This window comes from Pangasianodon hypophthalmus, chromosome 29 (genome assembly GCF_027358585.1).
Source record: "Pangasianodon hypophthalmus isolate fPanHyp1 chromosome 29, fPanHyp1.pri, whole genome shotgun sequence".
NCBI classification, from domain to species: Eukaryota; Metazoa; Chordata; class Actinopteri; order Siluriformes; family Pangasiidae; genus Pangasianodon; species Pangasianodon hypophthalmus.
The window spans coordinates 3,695,165-3,710,059 of record NC_069738.1 but is presented as its reverse complement, the minus strand read 5'-3'; the positions used below and the strand labels follow the sequence as shown (position 1 = coordinate 3,710,059).

Genomic DNA, 14,895 nt, shown 5'->3' with positions numbered 1-14,895 from the left:
AATCACACAAAGTGCACCTGGGACACGAACTACATCCACTGTGTGGCAGCTGCAGGTTTAATAGCAGAAGGGAAATTATGGAAATGATCTCAGATATAGAATTTGTAAATTAAAATGAGAAGTTAATGTCAGACGTTAAAAGGTCAAAAATGAAATAAATCCGATCACGTGACGCTTCGACAGCGATGCAGGCATAGTCCCTCGCTCTGCTCACTTTGTCAAATATTATATAATCCTGTCAGTAAATTTCGAACCATTCTCTGTTTAACCCATCATGAATAGTTCAGCAGTTAAAGACAGTCGGAAAAGAGAGATTGAGCAATCGCCAATAAAGAAAAATTCAAAGATTCCACCATCTCCGGAGAGGATCTCGACGGTGCTAACGGTATCAAGCTAGCACTTAAATAGCAGCAAAGTACTTTGGATTCGGTTTACTACTCAACAGTAAGAGATGCGGTAAGAGATGCGGTAGACTCTGTTCTGACCCCAGCGTTGCGTGACCTACATATGGACATACAAGCGACCAACAATTCTGTGCAGAACTTGAAAAGCTAGCTAGCGCGGCGAAGCGGACACGCGACCGAGTAGATTCCCTTCAGGCAGCTGCACGTGAGGATAGGAGGACAGTCACGAACTTGAGAAAGCAGCTAGAACAACTTACTGATAAAATAACGGACATTGAAGACAGGAATAGGAGAAATAACGTACGACTGGTGGGGTTGCCGGAGGGGGCAGAGGGCTCCGACGCAGCCGGCTTTCTCAGAGCTAATCTTTCCAAGTGGATTCCAGCATTGAAAGGCCGCGACATGGAGATTGATCGCGCTCATCGCGTCTCTGACAGAAGAAAAAGTAACTCCGAGCGGCCGCGTACTCTCATCTTTCGTGTGCTAAGATGGCAAGACATGTCGGCGATCCTAAAGGGTGCACGGCAGGCGTACCCGGTGAAATACACGCAGGATAATGTCACGCTGCTATTTTTTCCTGACTTCAGTCCAACCACAACTACCAAGAGAACGAGCTTCAACCCAATCCTTAAGAAGATGATGGCACTGGGTCTGCAGCCTTTCCTCATCTATCCGGCGGCAATTAAACTACGGCACAAAGGTGAGCAGACGATGCTTGACTCTCCTCAGAAAGCGGAGGATTTTATCAGCTCACTGTCACAGAAGACAACATATGCTGCAGATCTACAAAGCAACGGGAAGACAGCGGCCACCATCTCCATCTCTTCGGCCCAGCGAGAAGAACTTAATGACCGGGATGGTGGCGATTCCAGCTGCCCAGGAGAGGACACTTGTTAAATCTTTTTTTTTTTTTCTCCTCCTGGGATATTGTTCCTATTTATCCGGCACAACTGTCTCTTTACTGGTAAGACTAACAACCTTTTTTGGAGGGGTCCAATGGAGAGTTGGTTTGATTACAATAATTTTTGACTGGGTGGGCGTTTTGGGGACATGTCTTGCGTTGAAGTGGACCGGTCACGTATCATCACCATTTTCTCTTGCTCAACCCGACCTACGTTCTTGGTAATGTGCGGTCTCATTTGTTTCTTGTTTATAGTTGTTTGTTGTTCCTGTTTGTGTGTTGCTTTTATTTTTTACAACAGACATTCCTACTTTTATTTATTTTGTCTTATTTCTAAAAGGATTATTCGTCTAGGTGGTTTGGTATCTAGAATGCACACCAGCGTTTACATGTTACTTACAGAATGGGAGTGCTTTTGCTTTTTTTCATTTACAAAATACAGTTTTAGGGTTATGAATATTCAATGCAAATTCTAAATATTTTATCATTGAATGTGAATGGCCTAAATTCTGCTGTTAAACAAACCCATGTACTAGAATATTTACACCGTAAATCGACTTCCTGTGCACTGATACAAGAGACACATTTAAAACAATCTGACGTGGCACGTTTCCAGAATAAGTATTATAAATTGGCAGCCTTCTCCTGCGCTCTTAATAAAAGTAAGGGGGTGCTTATCCTTGTTAACAGGAAGTTACATTTAGCAATTGAACATACTGGAAGTGATGAGGAGGGTAGATTTGTTTTTATCTGTTGCAAAATACATAATAATAGGTTAGCATTGGTCTCTATTTACGGTCTGAAGGAGACAGACAGTGCATTCTTTACAAATATTTCCAATACATTACTTGAGCAGACTGATTGTCCACTAGTGGTGGGTGGTGATTTTAATGCTGTCGTAAATCCTGCTTTGGCTAAATCTCAATCTGATACAACAGCCAATCCATCTGCTAAATTACTGAATAAATTTATCACTGAGCTCAACTTAATCGATCTTTGGAGAATTCAGAATACTACATCTAAGGACTTCACTTTTTTCCCTAATAGACATAAGACTTTCTCTAGGATAGACTCCATATTTCTCAGCCCATCTTTAATTTCGTCTAATTCCTCCATCTCTATATTACCAATTTTATTATCTGATCATTCTGCTGTGTTGTGCAATCTTCCTCTTTTCGATATTAAAGCCAAATCCCCTAGATGGCGCTTTAACATGTCATTATTAAGTAATCAGACTTTCATTAACTCTCTAAAAGAATATATAAAGGAATTTCTTGAAATTAATATGCCCTCCGATGTGGATCCTCAAATACTGTGGGAAACGACTAAGTGTGCTATACGAGGATTCTGTATATCTTTCTCTTCTACTTTTGCCAAAGCGAAAATTGACCAGTTTACACAACTAGAAAATAAAATCCAATCATTACAAAACCTACAAAACCAACATTTTACTGAGCAACAGGCTATATAGCTGTCCTCTTTTAAAGAAGAATATGATTTCCTTTCACAATCAAAGGTGGAATTTATCTTACATAGGACTAGGCAAAAATATTATTTCGAATCAGAGAGACCTAGTCACCTATTGGCCCTTAGGCTGAAAGAATGTGAGTCCAAGGCATATATCAGCGCAGTAAGATCATCGGATCAGGTCACCACAAACCCTGCGGCGATTAACGACATATTTAAAGGTTTTTACACAAATCTGTATAAAGCCGAGACAGATTTTGATGAATCAATTTGTAAGCAGTGTTTAGATCAATTGGAATTGCCTCGGCTCTCACAGGTGCATAAAGAATCTTTGGAGGCCCCATTAAGTTTGGAGGAGCTCCACATTTCTCTAAAAAGCCTTCAAAAGGGCAAATCGCTGGGTCTAGATGATCTCCCCCCTGAATTATATTTAGAAATTTGGAATTTGGTAGGGACACTTATGCTTAATTCATTTCATTTTGCAATTGAACATTGTGTATTTCATAGAGATCAAAAAACATCATTGATATCACTACTTCTTAAAAAAGGGAAAGATCCATTAGATTGTTCCAGCTACAGACCGATATCACTTATTCCATGTGATCTAAAAATTTACGCTTAAGTTTTTGCTTCTCGTATGGAGAAGGTAATTGATAGTTTGATCAAGGAGGACCGAACCGGTTTTATCAAGGGGCGCAATGCGTCTGACAATATACGTCGACTCTTTCATATTCTTGACTTTGCAGACTCTCATCCAAGCCCTTGTGCGTTTTTTTCACTTGATGCAGAAAAAGCCTTTGACAGGCTAGAGTGGAGTTATATGTGGGCAGTTCTGCAATGTTTCGGCTTCGGTGAACATTTCATTTCTATGATCAAGACATTATACCACTCACCTGCAGCATCAGTCTTGACTGGTAATATTATTTCCCCTCCGTTCCCTCTACAGCGGGGAACGAGGCAGGGATGTTCACTTTCCCCCTTATTGTTTTGTTTATCTCTTGAACCTTTAGCACAAGCCATCAGGAAATCTGAAGTATCGATTAAGATTCATGATCATAATCATATTATTTCATTATACGCTGATGATATTATTCTATAATTAGACCACTTTGATGTTTCAGTCTCTAGTATAATTAAGGAATTTGATCACTTTAGTAGCTTATCAGGATACAATATAAATTGGAGCAAATCGGCTTTAATGCCTATCAACAATGTTAAGGTTAATTCTTCTATTCCCTCATTTATCCCTATTAAGGATTCTTTCATCTGTTTGGGCATTACCATATATAAAAACATCCATAAGATTGCCAGAGACAATTTTAATAGTATTCTAGTTAAGATTAAAAATGACATTCAAAGATGGAATAATCTTAAAGTCTCTCTTCAAGGAAGAATCTCCATAGTTAAGATGAATTTGTTACCTCGGTTTAACTTTCTTTTCTCTATGATACCACTTTCTCCCCCTCCAGGTTAGTTTAAGGAGATCAACTCCATACTTTCTGATTTTATCTGGAGTGATAAATGCCCCAGATTCAAACTTACCACATTACAACATCCTGTACACGCAGAAGGACTGGCTGTACCCAATTTTGAATTGTATTACTGGTCGTTTCAACTTAAGGCTCTTCATAATTGGGTTGATCCTCAATCTAAAGTTTCATGGAGACTGATTGAAGCTGACACGGTTAAACCAAATAGACTCCAAGATATTTTATTTACTGGCACAGGAAAAAAAGGTGATAATAATAAATTTGGTCCGGTTGTGGCTAATTCTGTTAAAATCTGGAAAACGGTTGAACGTCTGATAGGAGGCCCCTACAAATTTTGTAACAGTACAACTTTATGGCACAATTTTAATTTTTATGCGGAAATCGTCCATTTGTCCAGCCCTCTTGGTCTTCTTTAGGCATAAACACGTGAGGTGATATATATGATAACCAGGTCCTCTGTTCATTTCAGACATTAAGAACTAAGTTTTGTTTACCAGCATCCGCATATTTTGTCTTTCTTCAATTACGTTCTGCTCTCAAAGCGTATGGAGTTCCTTGGGCATCTCCCATTTCCTCTCATCCTATGCGGGATTGGATTGCACCATCTTCTGGTCGGCCATCTGTTTCCTTAATATATAATATAATTATTGATTGCATTACAAAACCTCTTTCTATCAAATCTATCTGAAATCGGGAATTATCTGACCTTAATGTCGACTGGGAGAAAGTGGAGTCTGACCTTAGCTTAACTTCTAAAAACTTGGCTAATCGTCTTATTCACTTCAAAGTCATTTATAGAGCATACATAACTCCTTACAAAAGATTCAAAATGAAACTACAACCAAATTTTAACTGCCATATGTGTAATACTGCATCATCAGGTACTTTTCTTCATATGTTTTGGGAGTGTCCTATCGTCATTAAGCTATGGACACATGTACACCTGCTTTTATCCTCCTTACTACAAATTGATTACTTTACTAACCCAAGTTTGTCTTCTTAATGATGATTCTGGTCTCTGTATGAGCTTAATACGAAAGAGAATGTTGTTTGCTGGTTTTACGGCTGCGAAGAAGACAATGATACTAATTATTATTATATGTGTATATATAATAATAGTAATATGGTTTGCACCGCACATGTGTGGAAAAACATATTGGATCCATAGCCTCCTGAAAATAGTGACTTGTGAATGTACAACAGCACGAATTAATAAGGCCAAACCTAGTACTATTGATGCTTGGCAATGTTTTTCCTTTAACATACTTGATTATATAAAGGAATGATTTGTTTGTTTTTTTTTTTCTTTTTTTCTTCCCCTTTCTCTCTCCTTTTTCACTGGACTCTTTAAATTATTGATTATATGTCTGTTGTTTTTTTTGTTTTGTTTTGTTTTGCTTTGAATGGATATTATGATGTTATGTTATGTAAAAGACAATAAAAAGTTGATCACAAAAAAAAAGAAATTAAATAAATCGAACATTTGATTTTGAAATAAAAATCAAGCCGCTATGAAAAGGGTTGCCAGATCTGCTTTACAGAAGCAGCCCAGTGGACTTGACTGTAAATTTATCAGTCTCATACTTCCTTTTTTCCCTCTGGGGAACAGAGGCCACTGACGACCTTCTGCCATCTTTCACAGTTGTTCGCTAACCACTCCAGTTGTTTTCACTCCTATCGATGCCCAAAGTATTATTTTAATGACTTTGGGCTTGATTTATCGATCTTTTAGTACAGCAGTGTGTAAGTGTTTGTGTGAGCCAAACCGAACTCCAATTTTCTGCTGGATTTACAAAAGTCTCTGAAAGGCTGATTTTCGTTGTACTTGCTTGAATGATTAGTTTTATTTGTTTTAATTTATGGGTTTGGATTGGCCTGCTTTTTAATATTTTTTATAAATGCCAATAATATTAAACCACTGGTTTTGACAAATGTTGTCAATAGTGCTCTTGGTTCCTGACCTAGTGAACCAGCATGAGGATGTGTTTTTGCTAGAAACTCCTAAGCACTTCTATAAGTCACTCTGGATAAAGGGTTCTGCTAAACTCTGTAAACACATTAAAGATAAGCAGTTTAAACTCAACAGTATATTCCAGATATAAACTTGCAGTAATCCATGCAAATGATATGATTTGAAGTTGATCAAGTCATTAGTTAGTTTGGGCCAGGGTTGGTGCAACAGTTAAATCTATGGGTTACTGATCAGAAGGTTGGGCTCTTTAGCAAGGCCCTTAACCCTCTGTGCTCCAGGGGCGCTGTATCATGGCTGATCCTGCGCTCTGACCCCAACTTCCTAACAAGCTGGGCAACGCAAAGAAAATGTAGATGTGACAAATAAAGGCGTCCTCTTATGCACAAATGTACACACACTCAGGAGCAAGAGTAGAATACGAATTAACAGGATTTTTGTGAATACAAAATTTCTTGTGTAAACACTCATACAAATAATTTACACACAAACCTGTTCATATCCAGCTTGATAAACGATGCACATTGTTAATTAGAATAAACAGATGATATTAAATCCTCATGTCATTCTGAACAATAAAATCCCACACACATCATCTTTAAAGTAAGTTTTAAACCAAAATGAAACTGTGTTGATGAAGTGTGTGTCATTGTGTCTCTCCAGCTTGCGTAGTTGTGGTGTCTCAGATGAAGGCTGTGCTGCTCTGGCTTCAGCTCTGAGATCAAACCCCTCACACCTGAGAGAACTGGAGCTGTCTCAGAATAATCTAGGAGACTCAGGAGTGAAGTGTCTCTCTGCTGTACTGGAGAATCCTGACTGTAAACTGGAGATACTGAGGTAAGATCATCTCTCTGAGAGTCACATGACCTGCTTCTCAGTAAGACACATTCTGTAATAGTGAGAGTGAAGCAGAGGTTTTAGGTTCATCATCAATGTCCTGAGGAGGAAGATTGTTTCTTTTCACTGCACACTGATGATTTGTCCCAGAGTCTTTGGGTCAGATGTACGTATGTGAGAAGCTGCAGCACAAAACGTGACTTGATGCGTCTGCAATGTGTCTAAAATTACTGTAAAATTTACTAAATCATTGTAACTAATCACACAAAGTGCACCTGGGACACGAACTACATCCACTGTGTGGCAGCTGCAGGTTTAATAGCAGAAAGGAAATGGTGGAAATGACTGCAAACACTAGGCCGGAGAAATCCCCGACTCAATCCTCTCCAGATGACGGCGATTCGCCTCCCATTTCTCAGTTAGAACCAGTTTCGGACACGGAGGATCTGAAAGCAGATATTGTAGCTTCTCTGAGAGAGGATTTCTCGGTTGTTATCAGGACGGAGCTGAAAAATGGTCTTTCTGAAGACTTTAATTTTTCTTAAGAGTGAGCTAAAGGAAGTGAAGTCTGAAATCGCAAACAACACGGCAGCGATCCGTTCTGAAATGGATAAAATGAAGGCTGTTATCAGCGATGTGGAGGAAGGATCACTTCACTGCAGGCGACAGTTGCAGAACTTAAACCAGTGCTGACAGACCTGAAGGAAAAGAACGAAGACTTGGAAGGAAGGATGCGTAGATGTAACGTACGCATTGTGGGGGTCCCGGAGGAGACGGGTTCGAGCTCTACCATTGCAGTCTCTAAACTACTGAAGGACGTTTTAAACCTAGAGAAGGAAATCCTAATCGACCGCGATCGAATCCTCCATGTTGTTCAACTTTTTTGTTGGACTTTTTTTCCTACTTCGGCAGAAGTCATCCCGCTAAGGTTATGAGACTCTTTCCATTTTATTGCCCCGATGTAAATATTTTGGTTTTACTTTAGAGAATTATCAATACGTATCTTAACCACTCATTTCAGTTTGATAGTTATAAGAGTCATCGGGACTTTTGTGTTTAATTACATGGCAGTGTTCCGTCGTAGTGGCGCGGTGTTTTTGAGTGTATTTATATTTCACTTATGACGTCCTACTGATGATACTGACTGTCACAATAATGTGAAGCGCTTAATTTTATTATTATTAGAAATTATTTTATTTTCACTCTAATCATTGTTCTTTTTTTCTGTGACTAAGAGGCTGGGCGGAGGCTGGTATGTTGGACACGAAAGTGGCTCTCCCCTGCCATAATTTAATGTATGGCATATCTTGCAGTGCACGTTACATCCACCATGTTCGTTTAGGTGGCTGGGGTTGGGGACCTAGCAGACATATTTTGTTCGTATGCCTTATCGTTTTCTTTGTTTATTTTAAACGTGATTATCTTAATTTACCTGGAGCTGCGTTCTCAATGCCTCACCTAAGTTTCCTTATGGCTGACACCAGCTCAATGGGAAAGGTAGGGTGCATGGTTCATTTTGTTAGCTGGAATGTTAAATCTTTGAATCATCCTGTGAAATGGAAAAGGGTACTCTTACACCTTGACCATCTAAAAGCAGACATAGTATTTCTTCAGGAGACTCATCTCCGAGTGGTGGACCAGATTAGATTAACAGGAGGATGGACAGGGCAAACATTTCATTCAAGTTTTAATTCCAAAGCAAGTGGGGCAGCAATTATAATACGTAAGAATGTACCATTTGTAATGTATAGACTCAGATCCCACGGGGTGATATATCATTGTGGTGGGGAGACTGTACGGGCTCCCCATTATTTTAATGAACATTTATGCTCCAAACTGCGATGACAATACTTTCTTTACTCAGGCTTCCTCCCGAATTTCCAGTATAGACACTTACCACCTTATCTTAGGGGGTGACATGAATTGTGTCCTTTCTACAAAGTTAGATCGCAGTTCATCTAGAGCATCCCCTGAATCCAAATCATCTCAAACAATTAATCTCTTCCTACAGACATATGGTTTAACTGAGATTTGGCAGTTCTGAAACCCTACTTCTAGGGGCTATTCCTTTTTTCTTTGGTTCATAAGTCATTCTCGCATATCGATTATTTTTTTATTGTTGATAGACTTCTCCATATGATTGTTGATTGTTGTTGACCAGTCTATAGTCATTTCGGACCATGCCCCTTTGAAAATGAAGTTATGCATTCCAGGCGTAGAACCTGGATACCGCCCATGGAGGTTCAATCCCCTTCTTCTTTCAGGTGAAGTTTTAGTGAATTTTATTAAATCAGAGATTGACCTCTTTTTGTCTCATAATAAGACGCCCGGGATGTCTTTCTTAACAATTTCATTTCAACAGATCATTTCATTTCAACAGGTTGTTTCGTATGGTTCAATGCAAAGGAAAGCCACCATGGAGGGTCTTAGAAAGCTAACTGATGATATTTTGAAGTTAGATATTAGATACAGCCACTCACCATCAGATGACATAGTTAAACGACGTCTGATGGTTAAGACGGAGTTTGATCTTCTTTGGACACGTCAGGCAGAGAACCTTATATTAAAATCGAGACAAATGTCCTAAGAACATGGGGAGAGGGCTGGGAAAATTTTAGCATATCAGTTGCATCAGAAAGCGTCCAATCAGTATATATCAGAGATTAGTGATGAACAAGGTAAAAAAAACACACAGATCATATAGAAATAAATTCATGCTTTTTACTACTCTGCCCTTTACACTTCTGAGCCTCCAGATGATAAATCACTAGATACATTTTTTCATAATGTGGAGATCCCCAAGTTAAACCCAGATTTAGCATCCGACCTAGAGAACGATATTTCGTTGAAGAGATTATAGATGCAACTAGAGATGTACATTTTCTGAAGAAAATGTGAGCGGTGCTTGCCGTGGCGAAACTCGGCACTAGGCACTAATACTAAACCCTATTCGTCTTAGCATCATGTTAACCACATGTTAACAACATGCTAATTGTGTTAGCATTATGCTAGCAACATTTTGACACAATTAACATGTTCTTAACATGAAATTAGCATGATTAGCATGTTGCTATCATGATGCTAACATGTCTTTAGCACATCCAGAGTGGCGGGCTGAGCAGAACGAGCCCGCACCCATGTCTCTATGACACTGTGATGCAGAGTTATGTGCAATTCAAAATCCCTATGTTATCTCTATGGGACAACTGTGGGGCCCTGTTGCCCCAGGGGTATGACATGTACCCCACTGCGGGGCATGTTCTCACACAGGCTGCCAGCCTCTTCGAATGTGGCGAGTCTCATGTGTCTATGACTTTGTGATGCAGAGTTTTGTTCACTGCAATGTCCCCATGTTATCTCTATGGGCCAAATCCACATGTTATCTCTATGGGGCAAATTTAGGGCGAATAATAATAACAATAATAATAAAAATATAATAAGTATGCGAGATTATAATAGTGAGCTTGCTTCGCAAGCACCACTAATTAGAAGTATGCAGTGTGGCAAGTCACCGGGGCCAGATGGCTTTCCATCTGAGTTATTTAAAAAAAAATTTCAGATACATTGGTCCCTTTGCTCCTTACTGTATTTAAAGAATCACTGTCTTCAAATTCTCTCCCTCCAACTATGCGTGAAGCGACCATTTCTCTGTCTCTGAAGAAAGATAAGTGTCCCTCTCAGTGCAGCTCGTATCGACCGATCTCCCTTCTAAACGCAGATGTTAAAATCTTTGCAAAACTGCTAGCCCGGCGTCTTGAAGTGCTCGCTCCCTCCATAATTTCTTCAGATCAGCCTGGTTTTATAAAAATAAATATTTTGTATGGTCCCTCTCCACCCGACATACCAGAGATTATAATATCGCTCGATGCTGAAAAAGCCTTTGATCGGGTGGAGTGGGACTGTCTTTTCCACACACTAGAAAAATTTGGATTTGGGCCCAATTTTATATCATGGATTAAAATCCTTTATTCCTCCCCAATGGCAGCGGTTCGCACCAATAATAATCGGTCTGCCTTGTTTGGTTTGCAAAGAGGCATCAGACGGGGCTGCCGGCTGTCTCTGATTCTGTTTGCCATTGCAATCGAGCCACTAGCCATAGCTATACGGCAAGATAGTACTATTAAAGGAATTCGTAGAGGGGATATAGAGTGTAGAATTTCACTTTATGCTGACGATTTGCTGTTGTATTTGTCAGAACCATTGCGGGGTCTCCCTAAATTATTGAACATATTAGAAAGATTTAGTAAGATATCTGGCTACAAAATAAATCTTCAAAAAAGCGAGTTAATGCCAATTAATGAAGCTGCTACACGTATTCCTTTCAATTCTATTCCTTTCAGAGTTACTAGGAAAAAAATTAAATATTTGGCAATCTGGACTACACATAATTATAAGGACCTTTACAAAGCTAACTTCTTGCCCTTAATAGATGCTTTGAAACAAGATATTAAACGCTGGGGTTTGCTGCCTCTCTCTCTGAGCGGAAGAATTAATACCATCAAGATGAATGTATTGCCTAAGTACCTATATTTGTTTCAAAATCTTGCTATTTTTTTGACTAAATATTTCTTCAACTCCATAGATAAAATTATATCATCATTTATTTGGAATAATAAAAACCCTCGGATTCGGAAAAGTATTTTACAACAGCCTCGTACCCTAGGCGGCATGGCACTTCCCAATTTTATATTTTACTACTGGGCAGCAAATATCAGAGGACTGACTTAGTGGATGAGGGACAGTAATAGCCCTGATGAGCCTAAATGGCGTAGTTTGGAGAAATTCTCCTTTAAACCCTATTCCCTATTTTCTTTATTGTGTTCTGAACTTCCAATGCATGAACCTGCTTCTCACTACTCCTCTAATCCTGTGGTGACACAATCTCTAAGAATATGGAATCAATTTAGAAAATCGTTTTCCCTTTGCAGCCTCTCCTTATGCGCTCCATTAAGTACACTGCAAAAAATAACTGTCTAAATATAAGAAACAAATTCATGATTTAAGAAGATAATTACACTTGGTAAGATTTCTTGAAATAAGAAAACATATCTAGGCATTAGAAAAGAACAAAATGTCTTAAAATAAGCATTAAAACACTTATTCCAAGCAGTGTATCTAGTTTAATTAACTTAAAACTAGCTTTTTAATTAATTTTTAAACAGTTTGCTTATCTTAATTTGTGTGAAAATATCTTAAAACTAGAGCTACTAAATAAGATAATTCCTCTTAATTCAAGAATTATTATTATATATTCTGACTTAAAATGAGAAAGCATTTAAACTTAAAACAAGGTTATTAAAATCAAGATCACACATACATATTGTCAACAATTATTTATTCAGTTGAAGACGCTTGTAACACACAGTAGTTGCCGTGCAAAACCAAAGCAAAATCATTACTTGCTGCTTCTCAAAATACCAGGCAACAGAGTTTATAGATGCTGAAAAGCTCCTCGATCCGAAGTCATATTATCCAGTCAGTTTCAAAAACAGTGTGTATGTATTGACAAAATATAATCTGGAAGATGTCATTGCACTTAAAACTGGAAATTAAAAACCCTACTGGATAAATGGAAAGAATGTGGTGACTTAATACTGCAGAGTCTTATAATTTGTTGTTAGGTTGTAAATAAATGTGTTGGCGTTGACATAAAGCAAGCATTTGGAATAAATAATACTAATGAACAAGTCCTAAGTGTGATTATTGAGCATTTTTTACTGGGCAACCTTAAAACCAGTTATTACAGCTAAAACAAAGTCTTAAAAGATACAAGGCCTCAAATGATGCCTGTGATGGTAAATAAGCTTAATTTGCAGGTAAAATAACTAACTTTAAGCTTTGCTAACTAAGTAAGAAAAAAAAGTTAAATAATCTTAAAACAATCATAATAATCTTACATGATCTGCTCTTGCATAGTATTTTATTCTTAAAATAAAATCAATAAGATTTTATGGCTAGAAATAAGATTGTAAGTCTTGACTAGATGAGGAGTTTTTGCAGTGTAAAAACCACATGTTTACTCCTTCAATAATAGATAAAGCCTTTGATATCTGGGTAAAGAATGGGATACATACATTACAAAATCTCTTTATAAGTAACAATTCTGCATCCTTTGAGGAGCTCGTTAATAGATTTAAGATTCCCGGGTCCCATTTTTTTTTTAGATGTCTGCAAGTGCGAAAGTTTTTGGTTTCATTTTTTGGTTGTTTTCCTTTATATCCCCCTACATCTTTATTAGATTCTATTTTTAAGCTAAGAAAGGACCTAAAACAAATTATAGGTCAAATTTATAACCTCCTGAATCAGCATAGCCTGACCAATTTAGATCATTTAAAGAGTGAATGGGAGAAAGATTTGAATGAACAAATTTCTGATGTAACTTGGCAAAAAATTATTAAACGGATTTACTCATCATCTATACATCAGCGCCATGTGGTACAATTTAAGGTTGTACGTCGGCTTCACTGGTCAAAGGTTAGGTTATCTAAATTTAGACCAGAGCTAGATCCCATGTGCCATAGGTGCAGGCAAGCACCTGCAAGCCTTTTACATATGTTCTGGACATGCCCAAGATTGTATAAATTTTGGAAGTGAATTTTTGATGCATTTTCAGAAATAATAGGAATGCCAATAGCTCCATCTCCTTTTATAGCTCTATTTGGTGTCACTGCACAAAACATGCACCTAAGCAGTTAGAACAGTAAATTGCTGGCCTTTTGTACACTACTTGCCAGAAGATTAATACTGTTTAAATGGAAAGACCCCCTTCCTCTGACTTTCTTTCATTGGATTAGAGAGATCATGCAATATCTTAAACTAGAAAAAATAAGATACTCTCTCCAGGGGTCTACCTAGAGATTTCATGCAATCTAGCAACCCTTCTTGTCATTTGTTGAAAAAATATGAAATAGAGAATACAATCCCAAAAAAAAGTATAGTTCTTTTTTTTTTTTTTTTTTTTTTTTTTTTGTGCTTAATTATCTGCATTCTTGTTGTACATATTAATGTTGATTATTATTATTGGAATTACTCCTTCTGTTTATTTGTTTTTATTTATTTATTTGTTTGTTTGTTTGTTTATTTCTCTTTGCTTCTTGTCTTTGTTTAATGTAATTCATATGTATGTCTGATGGGTAGAGGGATGGGTCATGTTGGGGTTCTGACTGTGTATATTGTACTGTTCTGGTCTCTTTTGACTTTTTTTTTTTGCTTATTATAAAATTTTAAATAAACAGACCTTTAAAAAAACAAATAAATAAATCAAGCCACTATGAAAAGGGTTGCCAGATCTGCTTTACAGAAGCAGCCCAGTGGACTTGACTGTAAATTTATCAGTCTCATACTTCCTTTTTTCCCTCTGGGGAACAGAGGCCACTGACGACCTTCTGCCATCTTTCACAGTTGTTTTCTAACCACTCCAGTTGTTTTCCTATCGATGCCCAAAGTATTATTTTAATGCCTTTGATTGTGATTTATCGATCTTTTAGTACAGCAGTGTGTAAGTGTTTGTGTGAGCCAAACCGAACTCCAATTTTCTGCTGGATTTCCAAAAGTCCTGAAAGTCTGATTTTCTTTGTACTCACTTGAATGATTAGTTTTATTTGTTTTAATTTATGGGTTTGGATTGGCATGCTTTTTAATATTTTTGTTACACTCAGGAGCAAGAGTAGAATATGAATTAACAGGATTTACGTGAATACAAAATTTCTTGTGTAAACACTCATACAAACAATTTACGCACAGACCTGTTCATATCCAGCTTGATAAAGAGGTGCATTGTTAATTAGAATAAACAGATGATATTAAATCCTCATGACTTTCTAAATA

General features: G+C 37.8%; 1 protein-coding gene across 4 annotated transcripts in view; it reads left to right on the top strand.

Annotated features, from left to right (window-relative positions):
- Positions 1-14,895, top strand: part of LOC128317066 (NACHT, LRR and PYD domains-containing protein 12-like) — a 215,553-nt gene that overhangs the window by 20,433 nt on the left and 180,225 nt on the right. For all 4 annotated transcript variants that reach the window (XM_053231356.1, XM_053231358.1, XM_053231357.1 and 1 more), the window contains one exon: positions 6,895-7,068. In XM_053231356.1, coding sequence (XP_053087331.1) covers positions 6,895-7,068 — 174 coding nt within the window. The remainder of the gene's footprint in view (positions 1-6,894; positions 7,069-14,895) is intronic.